The sequence below is a fragment of the Aulostomus chinensis genome, chromosome 18 (assembly GCF_037954235.1).
Source record: "Aulostomus chinensis isolate RoL2024-O1b breed Wild chromosome 18, RoL_Achi_v1.0, whole genome shotgun sequence".
NCBI lineage: Eukaryota > Metazoa > Chordata > Actinopteri > Syngnathiformes > Aulostomidae > Aulostomus > Aulostomus chinensis.
In genome coordinates, this window is record NC_141337.1 from 13,892,913 (window position 1) to 13,915,969 (window position 23,057).

The 23,057-nt window shown below is 42.5% G+C and overlaps 2 protein-coding genes across 5 annotated transcripts; one reads left to right on the forward strand and one right to left on the reverse strand.

The window, feature by feature from the left end:
* Positions 1 to 10,519, reverse strand: eps8l1a (EPS8 signaling adaptor L1a). Of its 4 annotated transcripts, none has more exons than XM_086184077.1 (15): positions 10,162 to 10,519; positions 8,466 to 8,554; positions 7,435 to 7,546; positions 7,275 to 7,333; positions 6,755 to 6,887; positions 4,812 to 4,900; positions 4,649 to 4,723; positions 4,419 to 4,567; positions 4,127 to 4,336; positions 3,742 to 3,850; positions 3,538 to 3,666; positions 2,718 to 2,856; positions 1,877 to 2,039; positions 1,228 to 1,360; positions 2 to 894 (listed from the first exon to the last, which is right to left on the reverse strand). In XM_086184077.1, the coding sequence occupies exons 3-15, from the start codon at positions 7,544 to 7,546 to the stop codon at positions 808 to 810; spliced, it is 1,587 nt and encodes a 528-aa protein (XP_086040203.1). In that variant the 5' UTR covers positions 8,466 to 8,554; positions 10,162 to 10,519; the 3' UTR covers positions 2 to 807. The 4 variants fall into 4 exon arrangements, with proteins under 4 accessions (XP_086040207.1, XP_086040206.1, XP_086040203.1 ...); XM_086184079.1 differs by having other exon boundaries at positions 8,466 to 8,558; XM_086184081.1 differs by lacking the exon at positions 8,466 to 8,554 and having other exon boundaries at positions 1 to 894.
* slc6a16a (solute carrier family 6 member 16a) lies at positions 10,213 to 22,914 on the forward strand. The gene is made up of 12 exons (XM_086184076.1): positions 10,213 to 10,535; positions 14,695 to 14,920; positions 15,055 to 15,212; positions 16,356 to 16,482; positions 16,611 to 16,786; positions 16,902 to 17,012; positions 17,159 to 17,400; positions 17,735 to 17,915; positions 20,233 to 20,434; positions 20,528 to 20,687; positions 20,789 to 20,951; positions 21,845 to 22,914. The coding sequence occupies exons 1-12, from the start codon at positions 10,533 to 10,535 to the stop codon at positions 22,169 to 22,171; spliced, it is 2,076 nt and encodes a 691-aa protein (XP_086040202.1). The 5' UTR covers positions 10,213 to 10,532; the 3' UTR covers positions 22,172 to 22,914.
* Positions 22,915 to 23,057: the final 143 nt, after the last annotated feature.

Here is a 23,057-nt window from a genome sequence, read left to right on the forward strand (position 1 = left end):
AAATCAAAATGAGGCCAAATTTGAAAACGGGGGACAAGCCCCCCCCCACACACACACACACACACTTCACTGGTGTGTGGTTGAAAGCAAAATGACCATGAAGGTGAGCGCTCCTGGGTTATGGCGGCTGCTGCCTCCAGTGTACAGCGCATCATGCTGGCTGATTTAAGGAGGTACGTATGAGGGAATGTTTCAGATGAGATGAATGTTTTCCTCAGTGATTTTTATTCACAATAAAGGAATCACTTTCCATCAACGTCTTCTTGCTTTTTCAGGTGGAGCATTTATGTTTCACTCTGAACCACGTAACTTGTAAATATATATAAAAAAAGAAACACTGCAACAAGTCGTTAAGCTATGAAAGAGAAATAAACACATTTATATTAACAAGAGTGTAAAGACAGCAACGTCTAATTTTGAAAAATCGTCCCTCCTCGTGCATTAGTGCTCCACAGGTGAAATCACAATGCAAAATCAAGTTAGTCTCCACAGAACATCTCTGCAATGAGCAAATTCAGAACAACGCCAGCACCCCATGCACTCAAGAGCGACAAAAATTTGTGTCCGGATGCAAATTTCATTTTTTAACACTCTAAAAACGGTCTCTCTGTCTTAAATAATTCCACTGTTTGAGGTAAATCTAGCCGGCTTTATTTGCTGATGGATCAGTAACACACACAGCGGCATGTGGTATTTAAATATTCAAATCCATCGCCAACATTCCTCAACATGTGTGTGTGCCCAGCGTCGGCTGTATTCATGTCCAACGATCCTCGGTGATGCGCGCGGAGATGTTGGACGTCTCCGTCACAGTAGATTGCTGCCCGATGTCTGGTTAAGCTTCAGCTTTTGCTTCTCCATCACCGTCTCTAGTTCCGTAGCTTTGCGGACGTCCTGAGAAAGACACCGAAGGATAACGTGGGATTCAGCGTGGCAGCGTCGAAAAACCAAGATTCACAACTTCTTTCAAAGTTATTATTTGAAGATGATGCAGAAATAGAAGACCCAGCAGGAATAGTAGACTTCCACCAGCGACATCTGCCCACAGTGACCACTTATTAAATATGCATTATGGATTTTTAAGTTAAAAATCCCAGTTAATTATTTAGAAACATTGTACAACAAACTGGCTTAGAGAACATGAATCCACAGTTTTTATCACGTCCATTTCCTGGAGACAAGTTCTGATGTGTGTGTGTTTTTCGTCCACACAACAGACCCACTAACCTCGAGCAGGGACTTCTGCACCATGAGCTGGCTGTAAACTCTCACTCCTTCCTCTGGTGACACTATGCGGAGCTCTTCTTTATTCAGGGAAAAAAGCTGCGCCCCGGTTAGAATACCCAGACCCTGGACTGTCCTGTGGGAGGAAGGAGGAGGAACAGAAGCTGAGTTAGTTGTCAAAAAGTAGTTTCATCAGCTAGAAGAAGAAGATTTGCTTCTTAATTTTCTAAAGTTCATGCACAAGTAGAGGAGTTTATGAACAAGGAGCCAATTCTGACATTAGAGGGCGCTACTGGCAACAAAATCAGGGAGTTCACCTGTGAAATCCTACAAGAAACCATGAACACAACATTGTGTTTTAATTTTAACGTTCCTAAATATCACAGCACCCCCATGTGCAGTAAACACATGATCTACAGATTCAGAGACATCATTCGTACAGAAGCTGAGAACGGCCATGCTTGCACTGCTTGAAGAAAATGATCTCAAGCTGATGCAGTAATTCCCTCGTGATCGCAGTGACGTCGCTAAAAAAAAAGTCATTACAATCACGGCCGTTCTCAGCTTCCACACACGAATGCATCTTTTATCCATTTTGCCGCATCATTATCACGAACACATAGGTCTGTGTTTTGGGAAGGTGCCGACTCACTGCTGACTGAAGCCCTTAGCGGCGAGCCAGGCCTGCACCTCTGCAGCCGATGAGTGGTAGTTGAGGGGAACAGAAGTCTCAGCTGAGCGTGGGACCACCAGACGATGGCCTGAACCTCTTTTGCCAGCCAGCCGCTGAAGAAGCTCATCATTCATGATCTGGACTGCACAAACAACACAAGAGCTTTATTTGCGTGACCTGCAGACTTGTCTACCCATCTGCACACTGTAGTCCTCTCTCGGGTCGCATTCCTTCTTTCAGAAACGTTGTGGTCTCCCTGAAGGTTCTACTGCCAGAGAGATGGAACATTTAGGTTTTGGTATGAATGCTCAACTGACAGGTTGTTCAGTGGCAAATGCTAATAGCTGATATATACCGATATCACATACTGTTTGGATAAAATACAACAATTGACACTAATAACAGAGCTAAAGAAAAGCTGGACTGCAATGAACATTTACTGAACACTGACATTTATGTCTGTTTGCTTATGAAATTTCTCTCGATTAAACTACTCCATACATGTCCATTAGCAAGCATAAACCTTTGCCAGAACAAAAACAAGGTCTGACAGGCTTTGAAAACAGCATCTCCTTGTGAGAAAGAACTAAAACTGTAATCTTTTGTAAATAAATACATAACTACAGTTTGCAGGTTCTGATTGTCTGACAACGTCAATCCGCCTGATCTATCGCGTGATTATTTGCTTTGCTGCGGTAAGAAAAGAAAGTGGGTTTCAGTGTTGATTCAGCCTCTTCCTGACGCTGCTCCGGGCGTCGTCTGGCTCCCATTTGTTACTCATGTCTCTCTTGAGTTCACGTTGCACATTCTGATGCGTTACCTCGGTCGGTGTCTTCTCCTTGCAGGGTTGTGGATGGTAGAACCATACTCTGAGGTCGCAGTGTCGGGCTCGTAGCAGTCGGACTGAACCCAACTGGGCTTGTTGGAGCGTATGAAAAGTACTTTGACCGAGGAGCCTTCTGTGATGGAAAAGAACAAATGAATGAAAAACTGAAGATTAGATATGGAGGACTGAAACGGCCCAACTCAAAAATATATGACAATACATTGACTAAAAGTAAAAAAAAGAAATGATTCATCATTTAATAAAAGGTGACATAAATTCAGCTTTACTTTTGAATAATTCCCCCCTTTATTTTACTTGTTCATGTAAGAAAAAAAGCTCACTTTTTCCTTTTGCATATAAATTCTGTAAACATTAATGTGTTTTATTTTCAGCGTATTTATTGATTTATATTTCATTTGTTTTTGGATTTAGATATGAATTCATCAATTCTCCATTCCCAATATGAACAAAAACAAAAGGATAAAAAAATACAAAGCTAATAATCAATTTGAAAATAAGGATTTAATAATAATAATAATAATAATAATAATAGATACATTTTTACATGGAATTGGTCCATAAATCAATAAAAATTACAATTAAATTTCAAGGCTTTGATGGGGGATGAAAATAAAATGCATATTTAAGAAATTAAAATATCAATTCTTTCCATTTTAGTGCATTACTATGATAGCTTATTTATTGAGTCATTTAAATCTTTTTTTTCTTTCTTTCTTTGTTATTTTTGGCAGTTTTGCTCCTCCATAACAGGCGACCACAGTGAGACTGTGTTGTGTTCTTCTGTGTCCTGTACCTCTGTCACGCTGCTGTCTGTCCCGGTGTTACTCAGAGCAGAAAGAGGCTCCAAGATATTAGAGGGAACAAATCCGATCTGGTCGAAGCGATTCCGACACTTCCACCATCGCTTAGACGACTCAATGGCCTTAAGAAAGACAGGACAAGACTGAGAATCTATCCACCTTTACAACCGGCTCAGGTTCTACTTCTGGGTTTGTACCTCTAGAGTTTCTCCTTGCAGCACAGAGAGTTCACTGCTGTTTCTTGCTACAAAGTCATAACTGCAGCAGAAAAGTCTCTCCTCTGGTGGTGGAAGCCCGTTTCCTTCTCTACAAAAAAAGGAAATCAAATATGCAAAATACATGAACACAACAAAGTGGAAGCAGTTTTGAAACGCACATGTGACAGACTGACGTCGAAACGACTTCGTATTTATGATTGAATAACATCCAAATCTTTAATTGCAGTAATAACAACAGGGGAACTTGGCTGGCACCTTCGCTCTTGCTCATCTTTTGGCTCTGAGCCACACACGAAAAGCTTTTGATCCTTGAGCACCAGACGCCTCAGCCTGACAAATGTAGATGATTGTTATTATGACTCACTCTCCATCATGGTCCTCAGCAGGGCTCTCTACTGTGGGTTGAGCTTGGTCCAGTCGACTCTGAGCCTCCTGACTTTCCCTGAGAACGTCCTGTTTGTGCTGCAGCTGGACCGGATCTTCTAAAGGCTGCCCGGCTGAGTCCAGAGCCTGAGGCTGCCATCCGTCCAGGAAAACAGGTAAGTATGGAGCAGCTTTCACACTGAGTTGGGAACTGGAGGAGATAGCGAGAGGGATCTTTAGAGCGACATAACACACTCCCAGATAGAGATTCACACACAAATATGGACACAGACCAGGGAGAGGTCCAGTATGTCCCTAAGGAGGTCCAGAGGCCCTTCTCTGCTTCAGTCAGATGCTCCTGGAGCAGTGAAACAGCTCCACTGGTCAGAGCTGGACTGACCACAGATGCACCAAAAGCTGGTCCTCCTGTGGTTTTCACCATCTGGGACAGAAGTGATAGTCAGTGTCTCCCCAACAAAGAGAGAAGAAACTAGAAGAACTTTTAAACTTTTGAGAGATTCACCAGATCAAGAGGCACAAAGACGTGATGCAGCAGCTCCGGTGCGTCCGGCTCTGTTATGGATGATTTGAGACGGTCCTGAGCAAACCAGGATATATTCATTTATAGGGTTTTCATCAAAACGTTGTCAAATATTTTCATTCAAAGCTTAAAAATCTAATCTCACCAGCAGACTGAAAGAGTACTTGATTTTCTGAAAGATATCCAGGAATTCCTTCTCCGATGGAGGACAGGCTTTCATGGTCAACAAATCGTCTGCACACAGAAGAGAACAATCACAGCAAATGAAATAAGTTTATTGTTGCACATGAATTCAGTTTCTAACCTTGATGTACCGTTACACTATAAACTACTACAAATCAGTATCAACACTTAATGTTTTGAACCATAAAACAATAAATCCTCTATACAGGTGTGGAGTGTTTGCATGTTCCCGAAGCTTCCCTGCAAGACAAAGCCAGTGGTAGTGACAAATAAGATTGGCCCTCTTTTTCGCTATTCACCTGTTCAGCACATGGTCACACCTGTCCTAGTGTACACTGGCCACAAAACTATAGGAAACACCCCGGCCACGTTGCCGGGGCGACGCAGAACAAACTCAGATCCCCCTGAGTAAGCAAACTCACAACTGCAGGAAAGTTATTTGCTCATCTACTGATCTTCAAATGCCTCAGCGTCATTTATTCAGACAGTTTGGGTTATTTACTATCATCAGACCACTGGCTGGTCATGTAGTGGAGGGATTTTTAGAATTTTTAATGTTGCAAAGAAATCTGATCAAATAGTCAAATAATTATATTTCAATTTCTGAAGGTTGTTTTTTTTCATTTAAATAGTTTTCTCTATTTCAATTTTGCTAATTGTCTGGTAAATGTCAAAAATCCACATTTTTTTCCCCCAACAAATTGACTTTTCTCTTAAACAGCAACGATGAGATGAGTTAATAAACAAGAAATTACCTTAAAACCTATTTGGCAATTAATAACAAGTTACAAAAAAATTACCCCCCCCCAAAATTCCATCCATCCATTTTCTTCCGCTTATCCTGTTAATGGTCGCGGGGGGGCTGGAGCCTATCCCAGCAGCCTTCAGGTGAGAGGTGGGGTTCACCCTGGACAGGTCACCAGTTCATCACAGGACCAACATAGAGACAGACAACCATTCACACTCACAGTCACACCTACAGTCAATTTAGAGAATCAATCAGCCTCGTCCCCTCTTGATGTCTTTGGACTGTGGGAGGAAGCTGGAGTACCAGAGAGAACCCACACAGGAACAGGGAGAACATGCAGACTCCACACAGGAAGATCCTGTGATGGAGCCGGGACTGGAACCCAGAACCTTCTTGGTGTGAGGGGACAGTGCTGACCACTGCACCACCGTGCTGCCTATGTGCCTTTTATGAGTTTAAAAAAAAAATAAAAAAAATTTGTGATTTTTAAAAACATATATTCGTGTCAGTGGTGCCACGTCAGATTCCATGTGCTTAAAGAAGATGTTAACAATTATTTAGCAAAACTGAAATTAGTGTTCCCCATTTTAACTGAGGGCCGCTTGGAAGAGCCTCAAGGACCCCTGAGGGTTCCTTTGACCCCACTTTGAGAACCCCTGGTCAACTGTGAAGCCTGACTGAACAAACTGGAAGGGAATTTTTTTCCTGAATCTCCCATAATGACTCCTCAGGTTCTTCCAAAAGCTCCAGTCGCATCTTTGGCCTGTTTGGCTGACACACTTCCAGCCTTCAAGAGTTCATTTTCAATTCTTCGAAGCCTTATTGGCAACGTGCCTGTTCACCTGGCTGCTTCCAGCGTTTAAAGAAGGTGCGCTATTGTCTCCAGGTTCCTGTCTCTGCTCTTCCTCTGCAGCATTTTGACATTCTCCTGTCAACACTCAGTTACTTCAATCACCTTCAATCACTTCCAGCTGTCTGTCCTCCTCTGCTGTTGGCATATATCCACAAATTCCCTCCACATAGTGTTATTTTCTGACTACTGTGCTATTCAGGGTCATGCAGATGCCTTCATTAGAGCAAAATTTTAGCTGAATATGTCATTTTTCTGCAGTGCCCTTGTTAAACTATTTGACTAGTCGGGGTAGTTCATCTCTCACCTTGCTGGTCTGCCTTCTTCTTGCTCTTCCCGCTTCTCTTCTTCCTCTGGCTGATAACGCTCTGGGCCTCGGCTGTCTGCTGCAAACGCACCATGAATCGCTCCATGTCGTCAAAACAGTGATTCAGAATCTCCTGGTTCAGAGAGGTTGAATGGACAGACGCATACTTCAGTCATTTAGCTCCACTTGTGAGCGATGATACTGATCAATACATACATGTGTGAATAATCGGTTGCATACGTGTCAATGTGCAATATATGTGCTTGCAACAATCACGCGAGATTGCATGACTTTAGTAGTCAGGGGGAATGAGTCTTAACTACCAATCAGGCTTTGCCTTTGCCTGTCAGACTAAACTGAGGGTTAAAAACGATCTTGTTTAAGATTTGAGCATACAAACATTTCATAAATGAAGCCCTCTGACTTCAGAACCGTGCTGTCTATTGCTAAGCCTGATAGCAAAACCCAGCAGCCCACACATATAGAGAAGATGATCTAAATATTTTATGCAAGCTCATACCACTTCTCTCTCTGCATTCAGTAGAGGTGAATGTCTTGACTTCACATGGGCACCATTCTCTGAGCAGAGGAAGAACAAAGTAGCGACTAAATATAAATCCAGTCATATCAGAATTAATATATTTATGCAAACAGCACATAAATGAGGTTGATGAACATACCTTTGCCTGTGTAGATGGGAAGGGTACCGGCAGGGGGCTGCTCTCCTGGAATGACCATGACTCGGACACCCGAAGGCTTTCTTGGGACCACCGACGGAGGTGGTACCGACATCTGTGAGGAAACAAGACAATCAAATAAAGTTAGACGTTTAACATGTTTAACCGTTTACTGGCGTCATGCGGTCATGCTTCTCTAAAGCGTTTGGATCTCATTATTGCTCCCCGTGCATGAGAATTCCCGTTGTTCCAACTACAGAAAATATATATGTATAGATGCATTTTTAGATGTTTGTGCGTGTGTGTTTCATTTCTGCATCATCTAAACTCCCAACTGCTAAAACACACTTCTTCTTTAAAAAGCAAATAGCAAAAAAATAAATCAAGGAGAGCTTAATATTGTAACACTTTGAAGGTCTGATTGAAAGAATGCAGAGTATTCCATGTAGATACTTGCAATTCTATGTGTGTGTGTGTGTGTGTGTGTGTGTGTGTGTGTGTGTGTGTGTGTGTGAGTGAGTGAGTGACAGATACACACTACAGGAAAAACCACTGTCTCCAGATGACACAACCCTCAAAACGTGGTACAGAGAAACTGTGAATGTAAACATCGGTCTCAAGTTTGTGAAAATAGATTGGAAAGTTTGACTCCTTTGAGCTCGTCCTCTTCTAATCTCCTTATTTTGTTCCTTAAATAACTCTTTCTCCCCTCCAAAAATACTGCACAAACTACTTCAATTAAAATAAGAATTTGCTCATAAAATGCACAGCGTGTTACATCACAGTCTTTCATGCAGGTACAGTTCTAACATCCATGTGTCTAAGTGAAGTAAAGCAGCGCTGACACCAGACATCCTCCCCTCATTGACAGAGCAACTATCTCTCTCTCTCTCATACACACTCTCTCTCTCTCTCTCTCTCTCTCACACACACACACACACGCTGTCTCTCTCTCTCTCTCTCTCACACACACACACACACACACACACACAAACATTATTTACACAAAATTAACAATGTAGTTGTCACTGTACCTTATGGGTTGAGTGTTTAAGTCCAAGTCTTAAAAACCAATCCCTCCACTGAGCTCCGTGCACACTGAGGTAAGCCTGGACCGTCCCACCTTCCTCAGATATGCAGAAACAAGAAAAACGAGTCTGGCTTTGGTTTAGCAATTAATCTGAGTTGCTTTCGCTCTCCTCTGACTCTCTTATAGTCTGTCCGTCTCCCTCTCATTCTTGTCATTGCAGCAGAGTGAGCCTCTCCTTCCCTATGACAGGCACGTCTCTCAGCGGTGCCTGTGGCTTGTGCCGAGGGCCAACGTGATGTGCAACACATGCCATTCCAGACATGTAATACAGCCCCACACAGACTCCCCACCACTGAGCCAGTGACTCCAGGTTTCACTTGAGATGAATAATGACAATGATTGACACCGCATACCTTCAACACCATAGTCAAACGTTTAAAAAAGGGGAAGAAATGAAAGAAAATTCAATACAATTACTTATTTGGATTGTCCTTTTTAAAAAGACGTTAGTTAGCTTCTGTTTATTTTAACTCCACTTCCCTTTGCAGCCATAAAACCACCTCAACACATTTAATTGAACATCGATTGTCCTGTTACCAGAGCGAATGAACTGCTAAACATGTTTGTTATGATGGCGTCTTCGTCATTATCAGAACTTCATCACACAGAGAGGTTTTTGTCTGGAGGTTTGAAGCAGGTAATGGAACGGGAGGCGCTAACAAACCCTGATACACAGGTGAACAGTGACACCAGCTGGTCTGGCCCATATTTTGTTTTTGCAGAAGATGAATTATGTTTTGCATCATTCTGCCTCCTTTATCTCATGCGAACATTTAATGCAAAATTGATGTTGTTCAGGGGCTTCAAGTCTGTCATGTGACCAAAGGACTCCAAACCAGTTCAAGATAGCTGGGAAAATAAGGTGAGTCCTATTATTGTGGCATTATGACCACCTGTTTTATATCAATATTTGAATGAAAACTCGATTTTTTTTTTCCCCAACAGCTTCCATGTCACATGGTCTACTGACTACGGATCAGTTACAGATACTAGAGCTAGATAGGAAAAATAGAACACACTTCTTTTGATGGTACTTTATTGTCCCCTTTATTTCCATATTGGTGTTTCAATGAGATATATTTACTTTTACTTTTTTGGGGGGGGCTTCCGTATCACGTAACTAAGGGATTCCAAATCAATACCAGATATTAGCTTTACAACAGAAAAAAAGTTCGCATCAGGTATTTTACTTCCTCAAAATTGTTGTTGTTTTTTTCAGCAACTTCATTGTCACGCGACAGTTTGTTTTTGAGGGGGGTTTTGGTCGTTGTTTTGTTGCATTTCATCACCTTTTAAATCCTGTATATTCTTTTAATTTAAAGTTGTTATTGTTTGTTTTGTTTTTAATGTTTTCGGTAGCTTCTATGTCACGCTAACTAGCAAATCGCAGTCGGTTTCATAAACTATTACTAGTGGCAAAAACGTACATTTCTATACATTGTACTTTACTGCTATTTTTTTATGAATACTTTACTGGGCAACTTGAAGTCAATAATAATAATACTGCTAAATAACGCTCTGACTGTGATAATTGACTGCAGTACGCAGGAATTAGCTTCATTATTTACCTTGGATGCACGACGCACTTGTGTACCCTAATTGCAAAAATAGACGCGCAGTAATAATCTATCTTCGGTTACCTCCTCCAGCCTCCAGCCTAGCAGAGCGCAGCCGAATCCTACAGCGAGTATTTTGGTGTTGTCCAGCCCCGGTATCCGTTTCGGGGCAGGCAATCTCAGCCCTTCGGACTCCTCATTGGCTCCGAAGTGACTTCTGTTCCTTAGGCTGTCCACTACAAGAGTTTGCCCCAGCACAAGACTGACCACGTTGTTAAAAGTACTCGGTCGCGCCTTCAGCGAAACATACGATTAGTTTAAGAATACTATCAAATCCAAAGAAGGGAGTGTGTAAAAGCAGACGTCAGAGAGAAAGAGAGAGAGAGTGCACAAAGGGAAACGGGCAAAGAAACCCACACCAGGACCGCTGGAAACTCTACTCTGGACTTCTCAACATGGTACGTTCATGGTGACATCCAATCATCGTCATTGCCAGATGCATATTGATAAATGGGTTTTTTCCCCCCTCTTGAAAACATTTAGGATTAAGTGGGATTACAGGTTAACCAGATTTCTGACTGAAGCAGTCATGAGTTGGATTTTAAATTTCACGCTCTTTTGGATCATCTCTAACCCATGCAGCTGATTTTCTTAACATGTGGTCACACAGGAATGACGCACAGGACGTGTTCACCCCCAGTGACTTATATTAATTTAAAAAAATACAATATGGACCGCGGGACAAAACAAGTTAGAGCTCATAATATTTGATAGGTGTTGTTTTTTTAATGCTATTGTATTTTTCTAACAGTCACCCTTTTTCTCTTTTTTTTTGGTAAATCTAAAGTGTTCTATACCTCACAGGCAGTGAGCTTCATTGAAGGAATGAATGAGGGGATTTTGTATGTTGTGATGTCTTTGCAAGTGGCATTAACTTTTTTTCTTTTTCTTTCCTTAAATGCACATAATGATATATTACAGCCTTTTAAACTTAAAGCTGTTAAAGCAACCAAATACAAGTGTGTTGATGGACATGTTTATATCCTTAAATTGCAGCTTCTTTAAGGGCTATGATATCCTGCTACTATTTGCATTATTTTTTGTTCTGTTATATCATATCGTCCCCCTTGTCATCATCCAGCGGCTTGAATCAATGTTTAAAAAGGAAAATAATCGATCTGAAGGGTGGGATTGTTTTCTGTTTGAGCAAGATGGAGCCGGGAGTCACAGAAATGTTACACACTCCAGAGCAGGCAGACAAATTTACACTCGTAATGACTTTTTCCTCTCATGACGTCATCGTGTAAAACTGCTGGAGTGTTTGCGGAGGGCACACGCAGGAGAGGAACTTCACTCTGAATGTTTCTGGGGAGTGAGAGTGTAAGCAAAGACGCTATCTGTGTTCTTCTTCAAAAACGTGTGCTAAAGTCCTACATATATACTGATACTGTGTGCCAAATGAATGATTTGGTCAAGGGCTGCACAACTTATCACATGTATTATCAAAATGGCATCATGGCTACATGCAGTAGCCACATCGCTGGAGTTGCAGTATTTGAAGGAGGTTAAATTCTAAATGAAGCATTTGGGTGCGGCAGAGACCTCAAGGAACTTATTTGTTGGGTGCAGACCCCCATTTATTTGGTTTTTGAATGCTTTTTTTTTGTTGAAAGAAATGCATAAATGAATATACGCCATCACAGCGTGTTTCAAAAATAAATCTAATGTGATTATTTTCTTATTATTCAGCTAAATTTAGAAGATAAGATGGGAGTCAACTATGGAGATTACATATGGAATCATTACAAAGTAGAAAGTAGCCTGTATTCTGTGTGTTTAGATGAGAGTAACATTATGCAACAATCATGTTGTAGTTGTGCGATACTCCGCCGTTTTAACGCAACACCGTCCTGTGTGTGTTACCTTTTGTATCAGCAGAGGCCACTGCTGCTTCTCAATAACGCTGCTTCAAATGAAAATACGGATTATTCTAGAAATTAAACTCCTCAGGGAAACTTTGTGGAATATGAACGTGTGTATTTTGTCATATTGGACGCTTGTGAGGACACAAATGCTTTGACTCTAATTGATTGGTTAGAACATATTGGGGAGGCTGTTGTTGCCAGGATTGAGAAAATATTCTGCAAAGCTGTTACTTTATAAAACTCTATACTAAGCTTTCTGTCAATACAATTGCAACGTAGTTCCAAATTAGTTGCTGGGCCACTCCTGTGTACTTTAGTAAGTATTTGCTTCCACCGCAGAGTACAGAACTCTGTTTGCATGTTTCCCAGCTGCAGCCAGAGAGACTCCAACTGACCGGCAGGCGAAGATTTAAAGCTGCTCTGTTGCCGTGCGTGGTTTGCTCTTGTGCTTGTGTGAGCTCGGTCCAGGGGACTTGGTTTAGGGTGAAGACAAACTGACTCAAACAGAAGGAAAAAGAAGTGAACAAGGAGCAGGCCGAGTACTGTCACCTATTAAGAAGACATTGACTTTTTCTTAAGATGTGAAATATGACGCTCATAATAGCTCCCCTGCTGAAACGGTGGGTCAGAATTTGCTTTTGAGGGAAAAATTTAAAAAACTCTTCAAAACGGCTTGTACAAAACTACAAACCTGATATGCTTGCCAAGGTTATTCCCACATCTGATAGCTTGACGAATACTGATAGAGCTTCACCTTCGCCTCCAAAGGTCACCTTAATCTGGAGGTAAAGGCAACTTCATTTTATTTGCTTTGGATGAAGTTTTCAAACATGCAAATGAATACTAATATCACGGTTCCTGGAGAAATCGATCACAACATAAACCATAAACCATGAGTGGCTTTAAAAATGCGTGCTTGTAGTTTTTGTCTGGCCCTGTTACCGTGTATGTCCAACATATGGCCTCCTCCTGCACCTCAGCACCACCCACAGCATGAACCAATGTAATCTCAACACCTCCCAGTGGAGTCTCCCACCCACACTCCACCAGACACCCCCCCATCCTAAGAGCTACAGAGTGGACACTTCACCTTCTCTCTATTTGTGTATGCAGGGTTATTTGTCACTCTCTCACACACTCCTGTGTGTGTGTGTGTGTGTGTGTGTGTGTGCGCGTGCGTGAACATTTCTGGAATCACTCTGGCAACATGCCCGGTCTATACAGACAAAATAGAAAACAAACTGCAATGTTGTCCCACTCACTAAACTTTTGATTTATTTAATTGCATTTCATTCCTCCATTTTGTCGCTCCCAACTTTTTTTAAAAACTCATTTTTTTGGTAAATCTAATACGTTTTTACACCCCCCCCCCCCTCAAAAAAAAGGGGTGTTTCCATCTGGGGTCATCTGCATCAGTGCTAATGTGTACATGAAATGACATCACGGGGGGGGGGGGTGCTGGTGTTTGACCTCCTGTACTTTTCCATTCTCACCAGTTGATACTACGAACGGCACACACACACACACACACAAATTACCCAGCGAGGTCATGTCCGACAGCATGTTTGGCTCATGTATTGTAAATCCATCTGGGATATGTGAGCCAGATTGGCAAAGTGTGTAGTTCAAGTCCAGTCCGACTGTTGGATTTCCTCACTTTCTCGCTAACTCCGTATGCTAACGTCAGAGGATCCACTGTCCTTCCTAAACGAGACAGTTTTATTGCTAAGTGAGATACTTGAGATGTTCTCACATGGAACACTGGAACACTTCTTGTTCAGTGCGGCATGAGTTACAGCACATATGTCTTAGCATGGCGTTTTCACATGGCAGGTGATGAGCGCTCATGTGACACTATATCAATATAACACAACACCTACCTTCTCCTTCCCTCCTCTATCAGAGGTCCGGAGGTTTGATACAATTTTTTATTTATTTATTTGACTTTAATGTGGTAAGATAGGGCATGTTTCCAATATTTGATTGAACCTAATCCAGACACGTACTCTGGAGAGAACCACATGCAGGGATGACTTATTTTGAAGGCCAGCCTGGACGTTAGAATCCCAGTGGGCTCCTCTGGCTCAAAGACAATGGGATTTTTACGTTAGATTTGGGTGGATGATTACAGCAAATAAGATGAGCGGCAAACAAAAGATGATGAGATTTACACATTTTGTGTAAAGCAAGATAATCTTCAGAAATGAACACCGCTTTTAAGGTTTTTGAAGCATGTCGACCAGCTTTGTGTTCCTTCTCTTTGTGGCAGGATGACGTTTAACATCTGCAACAACCTCTGCAGTCCTGCTTAGCCATTTACCGAACACAGTTTTTTAATACATAAACAAATTTCAAAATTCATGAATGTAGTATTAACTGATGTAACAAAGATAAAATAATCGTGGTTAAAACTTAAACCATACTAAAACATTCAACCTGATAAATTAAAGCTACATTTGCTTTTAAAAAAGCACTTCCTGTTAAAGTTTATGTGAGTTTATGAGTGATGAAATTCACCGCTGGAACTAAAAATACAGTGAAGCTTCACTAGAATGTTACATTTGTGCTTGTTTGATACTATAGACTTAGCTTACATGGTTTTAAATTGTATATATTTGGCTGACGTGACATAACTTAAGAATCATGTTCCTAATGCTCCCTTGTTACGTTCTTCTTCTCTTCTCCCATCTAGATGGAGAAGCCCCCGCTGGACGGCGAGGACGAGAACACCTGGCTGGCTGAGGCTCAGTCTCAGTCTCAGCTGACAACTGTCAATGGCTCTGATGGAACAGAAGCAGGTGATGTAGACCGGCCAGCGTGGGACTCCAAGATCCAGTACGTGTTGGCCCAGGTGGGGTTCAGTGTTGGTTTAGGGAACGTGTGGAGGTTTCCGTACCTTTGCCACCAGAATGGAGGAGGTGAGTGTCACGACTTGTTAGAATATTGTGATAATTTGATATCAGAAAATATGAAATATTAAGGCAAGACAGAATGAAAACATGTTCCAAAAGAGCTCCCTTAATTTCCCTCTTCCTCCTCCTCCTCGTCCCAGGGGCCTTCATGTTGCTGTATGTTTTTCTTTTACTGGTTGTTGGAGTTCCCCTCTTTTTTATGGAGTTGGCAGCCGGCCAGAGCATTCGACAGGGGAGCATTGGAGTATGGAAGCACATCTCCCCCAAACTGTCAGGGATCGGCTACTCTAGCTGCCTGGTAGGGTTTTTTATCACGTGTGTGTGTGTGTGTGTGTGTGTGTGTGTGTGTGTGTGTGTGTGTGTGTGTGTGACTTCGAACAGTGGGTGGGGGGTATTTACACACAGTCTGTCAGTGCATCGACCAGTTATTACACATGGTTCCTTGTCATAGGCTTTAATATTTTCATGTGTGGGTCAAAGTCTGGCTCATCATTAATGTTATTTAAATAGGATTCATTGTTCCGCAGCCTCACAAATGAAAACCAAAGCACCAATGTTTTTCCTCTCCTTAAACACCATCACACCTACAGCAACACACCTTTTTTCCCACCTTTCCATAAACAGGTCTTTTTTTCTTCTTCTATTTATTCGCCACACTGTGTGTATAGTTGGAAAAAGATAACATGCTGTAATGTGAGAGAGGCGGTACACCGTAGTGCATGCAGTTTGTTGCATAACACTTTTTTCTACCCCAGAGAGCCCAGCGTAAACAAGAACTCTCTGTGCACGTTTAACACCGTGACACGTATGCTTTTTTAAACACGTGTTTATTTTGCAGACTGCTCTGTTAACGTGCGTCAGTGAGACTAAGTTAGAGTCAAAGCTGTTTTTTTTTTCACCCTTTCAGAGGACAACAGAGGAAAAACTTTTTAAAGGTTCGCTGTTCTCAACTGGGAGATGAGATATTTGACCTTGCGAGAACTCCGTACAGAATGTACAAAATACTGGCCAGTACTTTTTTGTATCCTATAAAGTTCAACAGCGAGATTCTTGAAGTGGAAGAGGAGTTGATTATCAGCCATAATGTTGAAGCCCTCCGAGGTTGACGCGCCACGAGCCAGCGGGTCGTGGGGCAATGGCATCTGCTCCTGTAGAGGCCTCGAGCTCCTGGGAGGTTGAGCTCATTTTAAGAACAACAGGTTTCATTAACGATCTCACAGAGAGCTACTACAGTTTTTACCACATTTCCATTGTCGGGTTAATTGTTCCTTGGAGTAAAACTTCACCTAAAAACTGCATTTGTCCTTTCAAGTGCTCCCTGATATATATTTTCCCTTCTTAGTCGCCTTTTTTTTTTGTGTGGAGCTCTCTCCAGGACTTGCTTACCAAATATTGATCATCCATAAAATCAGCCCCTCATGAAGTCTATCTCCTCCCACAGGTGTGTTTTTATGTGGCTCTGTACTACAATGTGATCATTGCATGGAGCCTCTTCTACCTGGGGAATTCCTTCCAGTATCCTCTTCCTTGGGACCAGTGTCCCATCGATGGAGCCACCAATGACACAGGTGCTAGGTCTTTGCATGTGTGGGTTTTTGTTGTTGTTGTTGTTGTTGTTGTATTGTAGCCTGACTGAGAAAAATTTGATTCCATGTGTCACTCAGGGTTTATTGTTTTGTCTGCTCTTAAACAACAGTGAGGGAATGCGCACAGAGCTCCCCAACGTCGTATTTCTGGTTTCGGAAAGCACTGAACATCTCAAATTCGATCCAAGAATCTGGACAGTTTAATTCCATCATGACAGGCTGTTTACTGGCCGCATGGGCAATTGTCTCTTTGGCTATGATCAAGGGCATCAAGTCATCTGCAAGGGTATATTATTATAATTGTTTTCATTTTTTCACATCAAGGACAGTTGTGTCATTGAACTCCATTTTTTTATGGGCGGCGCTGAATTCATTTTCTTTTTTCTTCTCCCAAATCTCAGGTGATGTACTTCTCCTCTGTTTTCCCATATGTGGTGCTCTTCATTTTCCTCATCAGGGGGTTGACGCTGGACGGTGCGATGGAAGGAGTCACTTATATGTTCTATCCCAAAGTAAGCGTAGCGTTTGATTTTATTCATTTTCTTGTCTTTTATTCGTATTCGTAAGCCTTTGGCCCCCTTACACCTGTCAATCCTGAATCAAATGTTAATAACCCTCACACTAATGTAGACTGACTTTATTTTGTTCTGTTTCTCAGCTGGAAATCTGGGGGAATGTGCAGGTGTGGCGTCAGGCTGCTACACAGGTGTTTTTTGCCCTGGGGCTGGGTTATGGCTCTGTCATCGCGTATTCCTCCTATAATCCAGTCAACAACAACTGCCACCGGGATGCACTGATGGTCTCCGGCATCAACTACATGACGTCTGTGCTGGCCACGCTGGTGGTCTTCGTCGTCCTGGGTTTTCGGGCCAAAAACATTGCGCTACGCTGCGTGGCTGAGTATCTATCAACAATTTGTTCGCTCAGAATAATTGTATCATATTAAATAAACAGATAATAGTATGTCAATAAGACAGTTAATTTTGCCTAATGGCCTCCTTTATAATCACCACTTAATGCCTATTTTTCTGGGATTGTTGAAAGGCCTTTTGGCAAATGTAAGATATTAAGTGTTGGAATTAAAGTGTCAAACTTGCATATAATGGCTAAATAAAGACTGATGGAAGACTTCATTGAAGGAGGACTTAACCAAAGGTCACTTGTTTATCCAGAACATGAGAGCGAGTGAATTTCTTTGCTGATATTTTTCTCTTTTTATTTGAACCTCTTCCAGAAATCTTGGCCTCCTCAGCACCATCGTGTTAGACGGCCGCGACCACCACTGGTGGCCTTGGTTCAACATGACGGATCCCAGCTCTGTGTCTATAGATGACTACCGAGAGTGGTACAGCCATTACGGCGCCATAGTTGGTGCCAATGTCACTGACTGCAGCCTGGAGGAGGAGATGAACAAGGTGAGGGAATTGTGTCCTTGTTAAGATGTTGGACTTTTGTCCCCAGTAACCATTTGTCCTGGAGCTGAAAAGGTTCCCTCGGCTCATTTTTTGCGTTTAACTGCAGCCTAAAGACACGCAAGTGTTAGGAAAATGAGGCCGCTAACGTATGAAAAAGCTCTACACTTTCTTTCCATCAGGTTCCTTGTTCTTGGAGAACGTTCCCCTGATCAAAAGGGCCTATAGAGTCACGTTGGAAGGTTACCAAGAATAAAACCCAGTAAAAGCTGATGAAGGGGATGTACTTTCATATTTGACACCTTCCCACTTCAAAAGGACATTATCAGAGCACCACTTGATCGTAATCTTCAGAGGTCTGAGTATTCCCAAGCAGTGGAATACACAAACATCAGGTAGAATGTGTACTTTTACTTCTAGTTCAAGTGAATTGAATCAAAGATTCTTCCTCACTTCATCTTGATTAGAGTTTCAAATGAGGACTTTTGATTTTACCTGAGCGCCATTTAATTTGGGCGAATTTCTACTTAAGTAAAGGAAATATCCGTCCAATAATAAGCAGTTGTCGCGATCAAACCAATTCTTTCACTCAACATGTTGTTTGAACTTCAGATTTTTCCATCCAGTGCCTTGAAAGCATACAAAGCACTCACCTTTTCAAGAGCTTTTTTTTTTTTTTTAGAGGGGAACAATCACAGCGGGTTTCTTCAGGGGATGCTGGACAGAAAGCAGAGCTGATGCTTCTGTAACAATAGTTAGGAGGCTCAGTGTGATAGTTTCCAGGACCCCCGGAGAATCTGGGAGATACTACAAAATACCTGCCGGGCAAGAAGATGAAAACATATGTGATTTGCTGCATGTGCTGTCGTATGTCTCCGGGAGATGTGAACGCAAGCTGTGATAGCGGAGTGAAAGTAAAACCTAAAGAAACAGAGGAAGGGGTCCAGTGTTTATATTATGGAAAATCCTGGAATTACAGGAGAAGTAGGGGGCGGCGCGGCCGAGATAAAGTAGCCGTCAAGTAACAGAGGGTCACCGGTGGGATCCTTGTTTCCCCAGTTTGTGTCCTTGAGCAAGAAACTACTCCTGACGACTAGAGCGGCACTTTGCTTGCTTGGTGTAACTTCTCACAAACCTTAAATGTGCAAATTGTTTTGTGAAGTAGTTCAGTTTCAGGGCACACGAGTAGCGTTGGATCAGGTCAGAGACGTGCTGCATTTTATTTAGCCACATCAATTATGCCGGCATTTCAGCCTTGATTCACATTAATTCTTGCTTTTCTGTTTTCCTTCTCTCTATATTTTGTTTTTGAAACTGGAAAACATCAACTAAATGTGCAAGTATTTGTTTTTCCTGTTTTCTGCTCACGGTGGTGCAGTGGTCAGCACTGTCGCCTCACAGCAAGAAGGTTCTGGATTTGAGCCCCGGCTCCAGCACAGGATCTTCCTGTGTGAGTCTCCATGTTCTCCCTGTTCCTGTGTGGGTTCTCTCTGGTACTCCAGCTTCCTCCCACAGTCCAAAGACATCAAGAGGGGACGAGGCTGATTGATACTCTAAATTGACTGTAGGTGTGACTGTGAGTGTGAATGGTTGTCTGTCTCTCTGTGTTGGCCCTGTGATGGACTGGTGACCTGTCCAGGGTGAACCCCGCCTCTCGCCTGAAGGCTGTTGGGATAGGCTCCAGCCCCCACACGAGCCTTAACAGGATAAGTGGTAGAAAATGGATGGATGGATGGATGGATGTTTCCTGTTCTGGTTTTGAAACAGAAAAAAATAAAACAAAAGAAGGAAGGGTACACAGGGTTCAGCCTGATGAAGTTCTCAGCTCACTCAATGTGATATGTATTGTTGGAATCTTCATTTTTTGTTGTCGAGGCTCATTAATTTCTGGCTGAAATATTCCAACAAATATGTGTGTTTACGGCCCTAAAAGGATGAAGTCCACTTTTCCTTCTTTTCCTTTAGCACCCCGGCATGTGGTTTCGTCTTTCTTCTGTTAGATGGAGAACAATGTGATTTAAGGCAGATGTTCATGATGCTTGTTTCTTGCCCCTTCGGCGAGTCAGACATTTTCTTTGGACTGTTACTTAAATTTGCACATGTACGGGTTTGCTTCCTTCCAGGGAAGCCTCACAGACCTGCTCGCTCCTAAATAAGGATACTTTCTCGCACAGAATTTGGATGCAAATGCCAATCCTACGTGACATATTTATGTCTTGTCCCTGGAGGTGCATGTAGCTGCCAAATACTTAGAATCTCCAGCCAGTATTTATGAAATTCAGACACGCTGCTACCATGTTTTGTCTTTGTCGGTGCTCAGGGGGTGGAGGGGACAGGCCTGGCGTTCATAGCTTTCACTGAGGTGATGGCCCTCTTCCCAGCCAGCCCCTTCTGGTCTGTACTGTTCTTCCTAATGCTGCTCAACCTGGGCCTCAGCACCATGTTTGGGACCATGCAGGGAATCCTCACACCTCTCATGGACAACTTCAGCTTCTTGGGCCGCCACCGAACACTTCTCACCGGTAACAAACCAAAAGGCCAGGAGCAGCCAGATGATTCTCTTTGTGTTTGGGGGTCTTTACCGCTTTCTAACTCTGTCCACCTCTTTGTTGCAGTGTCCAGCTGTGGTTTGGGGTTATTGATCGGACTCTTGTTCACACAGCGCTCTGGCAACTATTTTGTCACCATGTTTGATGACTACTCTGCAACTCTTCCGTTAGTCATTGTGGTAATCTTTGAAACCATCAGCGTGGCGTGGATTTATGGGACGGATCGGTAAGACGACAGTATTTCTGCCTTTGTTTGTCCTGTTTTGTCTCGTTTCATATTCTGCTCTGAAGAGAATTGTCCCATATAGATATTCTCCACATCTGCAGCTTCCTGGATGATATTGAAGTCATGCTCAAATGGCGCCCTCCAGTGGTGTACAAATATCTTTGGAAATATGTGTGTTTGCTGGCGATGGTCGGGCTTCTGGCTGCAAGTTTGCTGCGGATGGTCTTCAAAAGGCCCACATACACTTCCTGGAATCAGACCACAGTAAGAGACAGGATGACTTTGGTCTATACAGAGGAGGAAGTTCATGTCACAGTAGTTTTGATTTATCTTGTTTGTGACTATGACAGTAAATATAGCACAATATCCCACTCTGCATATTTATTCTTCAAGCTGGGCATGTGAATAATTAGCAAAACACAAATGCAGATGCAGTCCAGCCTGTTTATATCGTACTAACACTAATTTAGGGTTCCGTTCCTTTTTTTTTGTACTCTAAATTCTGATGTACAGCGTTGCCTCACAATCCATGATATTCATACATGCATATCAGATTATTTGCGTCGTTAAAAGCCCAACCAGAATAAATCATTATGCCAGTGCTAAAAGAACACATGCCGACTTTTCTGGGAAATCTGCTTAGATCCTTCTCATAGGATCAAGATGACGACAACATGGATACTCTTCTCTCTGTTTGTGCATTAGTGGGCTGAGAGCCATGGAGACCTGCTGACAGTTAGCTTAGCACAATAAATGGAGGGATTTTACACAACACCACCTTCAGCCAACAGAACAAACATTTTGCCTTGTCAGAGAGGACGGGGATGTGATCCATCAGATAACCTCTGATAGAGGGATGCTAACACTTCCCATCCACCACCATTCAGTGTGCTAAGCTAAGTAGCGTTTCTCATGACTCCTCCTTCGCGGAAAATATATTCTCAGTTTTTTCATACAGTTAGAATCAGCTCTCCGGTCATTTCACAGACACAGTGAAATTTGGAAGAAACGACAAGAAACAAAAGCACCGTAGAAGAGAGCTGTTGCACCAGTGTGCACCGCCATCTTTAATTGGAACAATGAGTTTAGTTTTTAGAGAGGAGGGGACTTGAACTTGACAGTGTTTCATGGTTGCCTCTCTGCCCTGCTCTCCTCAGGCCTCTGAGATGACCCTAGAGTACCCTGGCTGGGCTCTGGCTATGATCGTCATGCTCATAGTCTTTGCCAGCTTGCCTGTGCCCATCGGCTACATCCACTCCCTGCTGCAGCACCGCAGGGCTCCCAGCACCCACTCTGAGGGGGGAGGCGCCCAGGAGTTGTACACAAAGTGCAGCTCCACCGATCAGCTGGATTTCAACACCCTCCAGGTTCCCTTTGAGGAAGAGGACCCTCATCCCATCACTGCCTTCCTGCCCATAGCCACTGAAAATTATCGTCTCCTGTCGCAGCAGGAAGATGAGGACGAACAGGACACGGGGGTTTGAGCTGGGCTGTGAGGGAGAAGACAGGACCTTTCAAATGGTGAGCAAAGAAAGAGAGGCAGAACAGTGAAGGGAAGACAAACAGGACGTCCTCGGTAGCAAGCTCTGTATGAACTATGAGCACGGCTTGTTTTAAAACCTGAGGCAATGTCCAAGTCATTTTAGGCTTTGCTCATTGATTTTTTTAAAAGATGTTTCATGAAAAGTAAATTTTACAGATGAGCCAGATATTTAAGCTTTTTTTTATGTTTCCATCTGCCACAGTAGATGATGAATAAAGGTGGTAGTGACAATTCTGTCAGGTTTTTTTCAGATTTAAGGAGGTCCCTCTTTTATCATTTGGGAACCTGTACATAAAATTTAAAAAAACCCATATTTGTGCATGAGGGAATAGGCTGCGGACATTTTTAGTGTGGAAGTGACTCCTAATACAAGTGGGTTATGTTAGATTTACGTGTTGTTTCTGATACCATGTGTTATTGTACCTGCGCTGGTGAATGAAGGAACCCCAGCATTTATTGTTTTGCATGAAAACATTTGAAATGTGTGTGTGTGTGTGTGTGTGTGTGTTTGTGTGTGTGTGAGTGTGAGAGAGAGACAGTAAGCGAGATGTAAATATGACAGAGAAACTTTATTTAATGTTATATTTGTTTCATTTTACCTCATGAGACCACAGCAATGTTTTTCCATGTTTTTGTTGTATTGTTCTGAACCAGATCAGGATTTCATTAAAAGTCTAAGATGGCAGCAAACTCCCTGACTCTTAACGTGACTTTTACTGATTCACAGTTTTCTGGACTCAGCTGATCAGTATACTTGAATAAAATATACTTTTGACTAAATTTGAATAATTTCAGTCTGGTTACCACTGCAGGAGTTTCTCACTCTG

What these genes read in the sequence shown, in the direction of transcription:
- eps8l1a (XM_086184081.1), bottom strand. Translation starts at nt 7,546, where the DNA reads ATGTCGGTACCACCTCCGTCGGTGGTCCCAAGAAAGCCTTCGGGTGTC. An exon ending in GCTGAGGACCATGATGGAGA is followed by an intron (nt 3,851 to 4,126) that starts GTGAGTCATAAT and finishes CTTTTTTTGTAG; the next exon opens with AGAAGGAAACGGGCTTCCAC. An exon ending in GCTAAGGGCTTCAGTCAGCA is followed by an intron (nt 1,361 to 1,876) that starts GTGAGTCGGCAC and finishes TTCCTCCCACAG; the next exon opens with GACAGTCCAGGGTCTGGGTA.
- slc6a16a (XM_086184076.1), top strand. An exon ending in TTGCCACCAGAATGGAGGAG is followed by an intron (nt 14,921 to 15,054) that starts GTGAGTGTCACG and finishes TCCTCGTCCCAG; the next exon opens with GGGCCTTCATGTTGCTGTAT. An exon ending in TCGGCTACTCTAGCTGCCTG is followed by an intron (nt 15,213 to 16,355) that starts GTAGGGTTTTTT and finishes CTCCTCCCACAG; the next exon opens with GTGTGTTTTTATGTGGCTCT.